Source organism: Hippoglossus stenolepis, chromosome 6, assembly GCF_022539355.2.
Source record: "Hippoglossus stenolepis isolate QCI-W04-F060 chromosome 6, HSTE1.2, whole genome shotgun sequence".
NCBI classification, from domain to species: Eukaryota; Metazoa; Chordata; class Actinopteri; order Pleuronectiformes; family Pleuronectidae; genus Hippoglossus; species Hippoglossus stenolepis.
The window spans coordinates 23,304,038-23,309,553 of NC_061488.1; the positions used below are offsets into that span (position 1 = coordinate 23,304,038).

The following is a 5,516-nucleotide window of genomic DNA, read 5'->3' on the forward strand; positions in this document are numbered from 1 at the left end:
ATGTTTCTAGTAAAAGGTCCCTTCTTTGAATATTTGTGGGCTTATTTCCTCATCTATATATACAATACTTCCCCTTTTGTCATATTTCCTTATCACTTCATCTGTTCTTCGAATCCACTGTTTACTTCAGTGTCAAACAGGAAACCTGCTGCGAACTTGTATGACCTTGTTTATCTACACATCATTATAACAAGCAAGTAAAAAGGAGTCAAATGTGTCATATTTAAAAAAATATTTATTGAAATCGTATAAAAATAGTTTCTAACATAATTTACAATTCTAATTTGAATGGATGAAAAAGAAAAAAACACAACAATCCAAGCTGCAATCATGCAACCAGTTTTCTCATTCTCACATCTCTGATTCACACATTCATACACACAAACATTCATAGTTCACTCGCTCCCGCAGCAGACAACAGCGTAACAAAACCAGTTACCATCAGTAGATGTTCATTGTTTACATACATTAAGATGGAAGTGCTTTCAGGACTAATAACACGTTATTTACATTACCTACACAAACACACACACCTGCTCTTTTAAAATTTCAAGCCATAAATATGGTAAAAAAAAATTCATCTCGTTTGTGTTTGTCTTTTTTTAAATAATCTGTGTGCCCTTCAGTGACTGTGGAATGAAATATATATACGTACAGTCAGAATTCTCTCATAAATAAATAAATAAATTCTGTGACCAAAAGCTCGTCGGGTGTGAGAGAGAAGTCACAGCAATAATAATAAATATTGTTATTATTATTTACATTTCTTGTCCCCACCAAATTTTAAGACCTATGTGAGGCACTGTGTAGAGAAGAGCAGTGACGAGCGGAGGCTGATGTGTTTCTGTGTGGTTTAAAGTTTGCATTGTGTTGTGCATTTGGGTGGATGTGAATGGAGCAGTAGCCTAAACCTTGTGTGTGTATACAGTACGACACGTGAAGGAGAGGAAGTAGAGGTTGTAGAGTAGAGTTGGGTGCTGTAGTAAAGAGCGTGAGGTAAGTCCAGTGTTTCTTTTTTTTTTTTTAACGACTTGTTTGCACAGGTTGCTCCCAGAGCTATGAGGTTCTCTAGTTGCAAACATTGGAGTAGTAAAAGTGGTGATAGTAGTGGTTATGAATGGCGTAGGCTTTACTGTTCTAGGCCCACGAGAGGAAAAAACTGCAAGAAAAGAAAGAAAGCCTTGTACAGAGTTAGGAGCTCAAAGGTTGTAGAGAAGTAGAACCTTTTTGCATTCACATATTCAAGTATTTTCAGGGTCCCCCCTACAATCTCACAGAAGGCACTTGTTTTTTTTAGAATCACACTCCTCTTCGCTAATGCCTCTGCTCTTCCCACTCTGACTGTGGCCGGAGAAGGGAGAGAGCAGAGTACAGAGTGGCGAGAAGCTACATGACTCAGACTGTCCACCTGCCAATCAGCAGGATGGAGAGCGAATGCACTGTACTTGCTCGGTGCATGTGTTGTGCATACAGAGCCATGTCCTCCTACAGGCGGATGAACACCCGCTGCCTGGGTCAGAGTTCAGCCAGGATGATGTTCTGACACTGACATGGGCGGAGAGCTTCTGGCCGGTCAGGTTCAAACCAAGTGGGTGATGGTTCTGTCGTGACCTCGGCGCGCTCTGGGTGTCGTCCTTTACACCTTGCCCTCGTCTGGGCTGGGACAGCCGGTCTGTGCGCTCAGCTTCAAGTCTATTACACAAGTATCTTTGTAATGGTCTCTTGTGTGAGTGCAGTCCAGTTCAGCCCAGGGTGAACTGGGCTTGTTTTCTCTGTCTGCACTGTGGATGGAACTACAGACGAGGATGTGCCCTGCATCCACGAGTGGTTGAAGATGTCCTCTAGGGCTGGACGGTCCGCCGGCCGAAGAGACAGACACCACTTGATCAGCTGCTCGCACTCTGTAGGGGGAGGGGGACAAACAATAAGTCTCGAGCAATGTACTGAATATGAAATATTTCCCATCTCTGAGCTAAAAACCCAGGTGTGAACGTACCTGTGGAGATTGTCCTCCGGAAGAGGACCTGCCCTCTGGTGATCTCTTCATCGTGTTCGAATGGGACGTCCCCACACACCATATCATACAGCAGGACTCCCAGGGACCACACTGTGGCAGAGCGCCCATGATAGCGGTGGAATTTGATCCACTCTGGTGGACTGTACACTCTGGTACCTATCATACAGGAGGAAATAAAGAGAAACATCTTTTAATAAAACTGTAATCTTATTTAATGAATGTGCACAAGTTAAAACTCAAACCAGCAATTTCCTCCAAGTAATTACCATTAATAACATTTGAGTTGTACAGTCAAATAGAAAAGGAAAGCATTGCAGAAGGGCGTTGAAGGAGTAACAGCATATGCAGCTTTATCAGCTGGGCCATGTTTCTCAGGCTATTATCTGGACTCAGGTGCCACGGAGCGTGACAGGCTGTGTGTGTGTGTGAGAGATAGAGAGAGAGAGAGTGTGTGTGTGGGAGGGGGGAGCGGACATGTGACTTTGTTTACAAACTTTGAGTTGTAAAAATACCACTTCCCTCCAGTGGGGGGCGTTCGAGCGAAGGCAATGCTGCTCGGGCTGTATTACTAAGCTGCTCTCAGTGTGTGTGTGTGTGTGTGTGTAGGGAGGTAATGTAAAGGGCACATATTAATAACACGGAGGATGCTCACTGGGGCTATGTTAACATCCACAGAAGCACGCTGATCCGTCTAATACACGATGTTTTCAGCAGCGAGGACTCACCATCGAAGCCGGTATAGATGGTGTCCTTCAGCAGGGCCCCGGAGCCGAAGTCGATGAGCTTCATCTCGCCGGTGCGGAGGTCGATGAGGATGTTCTCGTCCTTGATGTCCCGGTGCACGACGCCGCAGTTGTGGCAGTGGCGCACGGCCTCCAGCACCTGGCGGAAGAAGCTGCGGGCCAGCTCCTCGGGCAGGGCGCCCTTCTCCGTGATGAAGTCGAACAGGTCCTTGACGTTCTCGGGCCGCTCCATCACGATGACGAAGCTGCGCGGCCGCTCGAACCAGTCCAGCATCTTGATGACGCCGCGGGAGCCGGTGCCGACCTTCTTCAGCAGCACGATCTCCATGGGCACCCGGGAGCCATTGGGCTGTGGCAGAGAGACCAAGATTAGAGACCAAACACTTCAACGCAATACTCTTAACTGTGGCTGTTTATTTATTATTAAACATAACATGGTGCTGATTACAATAATATAACGCTTGTATGGATAAATCGTTTCTTACCAGCTCTCCCCACTCGGACACTCCGTCCTTGTCTACAACTTTGACAGCGACCTGGAAAAGCGAAGAAGAGATGGCGTCAAATCACATGTACACACAAGAAACACACATGTAAACAAGCTTTTCAAAAAAACATGTAAAATGTTGTGTATTGTGTAAACACACGAGTCCTACTAACCGGAGTTCCGTCGGCTACCCTCGTACCGGAGTAGACGGTGCCGAAGCCGCCGCTGCCCAGCACCGGTCCAACCTGGTACAGCTTCTCGAAGGGCTCCCTCTCCTTTACTGTAAACACAAAAAAAAATACAAGCGGTTAACACGCGGGGACTCACTTCAAGTTGTTCCTCGGTAAACAGCGGTGCTGAGGAATGTCGGGAGATAATAATAAGGCTAATATTGTTGTTATTAAAGGCTCCGTCCTTGAAAACGAGCATGCGGCTGCGTGCTAGGACGGAGCCGGGACGGGCGCGCTGCAGCGGCCGCGTCCTCCATGACAACACAGCGCGAGGAGCAGAGGGAGGAGGGCGGCTAACCTGGGTGGAGCTGGATCTTCGCCGGCATGTCGACGGTGGTGAGGTGGGCCTGGGCCAGGGCACTGAGCGCGGACAGCAACATTCCTTCCAGGGTGTCCTCCACAGTCTTCTCCTCTTTTACTTGTGGTGAGAAATTTTAATCCGACACGACTTTCTTGTGTAGAGCTTAAAGTCCACGTTGCAGGCACCGAAAATGCGGTGGAAATGTGGAATAGAAAAAGCCGCTAGTTATCCAGGAGAACGAAGCCAAGGAAAACAAAAACAACGTCGTCCTGGATGAAGGAGTGTGCGTCAAACCCCAGCTGCTCTGCTGCTGCAGTGGTTTTGTAAACAGTTGAGTAGAAATCAACAGACGCAGAGCAGCACGGACCGACGCATCCGTAAGACACCGGCTCATGGAAACTCAGCGCCGGGGGGGAGGACGTTATAAGGCGGTAGTAAGAGGGCGGCGCGCTACGCACCGACGTACGCCCGCTGCTGCGCCCATTTCCGCCCGCTGCGCCAATGGGAAGGCAGGAACGCACGTCAGTCGCCGAAATGTGATACGGGCCGGCCCTCATAACAACCCACCGCCCCGGGGCCAGACACAGACGTGGCGGGAACCAAAACGCGCCAAAAAGAGGGGAGACCAAAGCAATAATCGTGGATTCATGTTGAAGGGAAATGCAGATTCAAAGTCAAGTGCTCCCCCCTCTGTCTCCCCCTCTGTCTCCCCCCTCTGTCTCCATCCTTCGCGGGAAACTGACTCAGTGCACACAGGATATGAATAGACCATTATTATCTATAAACACGAGGAGTGCTGAAAGTAGAAGGTTAAGCCTCTGTGTAATTGTTCACTCTTTTCTTCAGGAAAAAAACACACTTATAACACACTTTATATTCTTATCTTCAACCATATCTTTTTAGACTTAACACTGAATACATAAAACTAATTATTTTCCTCTGTACTCTATTATATATTGGGATAGTGTAAACTTTGACCAAGCTGGGACAAGACTTTCCCTCGTGATCGATACAATCTTATCTTAATATTCATGGTGGTACACGTGGCTATACGTATGTTTTTATTCATGTTTTTAATATTGTAAATGAAATTGGACCAATAAAGGGAGGGTTAAAGATCTCTCCTGTTGTTGTTATGTCTGCCTGTGAGAGCACAAACATTCTGTGTCTGCTGGCTGCACCCATCATCATCATCATCATCATCATCATCTCCAGGGCCCAATAAAGACATTTTGCACGAACAGACATGTTTTAGGGGCCCATCCAACCTGAGAGCAGTTCATCAGCTATTCTAACCAGCGGAACTCCTCGGTCACTTACCTAATCATTTCCACATTAAACACAGAGGCTGAGTTCAGTGGCTGCAGAGGAGAGAGAGCGAGCAGGGCTGTGCTGGGGGGTTTGAGCAGCTTGACAATGCCTCTCTACTGACTGCAGCATCAAAGCAGCGCTGGGGAGAATGGGCGCATTCCACTCATTCTTTCAAATTGGGTGGCCGCGTTCGCAGCCGTTCACAGGATGTGGGAAACTAGAGATAAAAAGATTCACCCCCTCCTCCCTGCGCCCCTCCTCTGCCCGCCCTCTTTTCCCGCGCATGTTATTGTTTGAATCCCTCTCTCTCTCTCTCTCTCTCTCTCTCTCTCTCTCTCTTTTCATGGATTATAAACCGACAACAACAAACAACGCAACTCGACTATATTTCACATATAAACTGGGGAAGGTGGTCATAAAGACATTT

At 47.3% G+C, this 5,516-nt stretch overlaps 1 protein-coding gene across 1 annotated transcript; it reads right to left on the minus strand.

Annotated features, from left to right (window-relative positions):
* Positions 1-217: 217 nt before the first annotated feature.
* On the minus strand, positions 218-4,187 carry LOC118111096 (serine/threonine-protein kinase pim-1). Its single transcript, XM_035159423.2, has 6 exons — positions 3,776-4,187; positions 3,421-3,527; positions 3,246-3,296; positions 2,743-3,109; positions 1,997-2,173; positions 218-1,901 (listed from the first exon to the last, which is right to left on the minus strand). The coding sequence occupies exons 1-6, from the start codon at positions 3,855-3,857 to the stop codon at positions 1,696-1,698; spliced, it is 990 nt and encodes a 329-aa protein (XP_035015314.1). The 5' UTR covers positions 3,858-4,187; the 3' UTR covers positions 218-1,695.
* Positions 4,188-5,516: the final 1,329 nt, after the last annotated feature.

What these genes read in the sequence shown, in the direction of transcription:
- LOC118111096 (XM_035159423.2), bottom strand. Translation starts at nt 3,857, where the DNA reads ATGTTGCTGTCCGCGCTCAGTGCCCTGGCCCAGGCCCACCTCACCACC. An exon ending in GAAGATCCAGCTCCACCCAG is followed by an intron (nt 3,528 to 3,775) that starts GTTAGCCGCCCT and finishes TTGTGTTTACAG; the next exon opens with TAAAGGAGAGGGAGCCCTTC. An exon ending in GGGTAGCCGACGGAACTCCG is followed by an intron (nt 3,297 to 3,420) that starts GTTAGTAGGACT and finishes TCGCTTTTCCAG; the next exon opens with GTCGCTGTCAAAGTTGTAGA.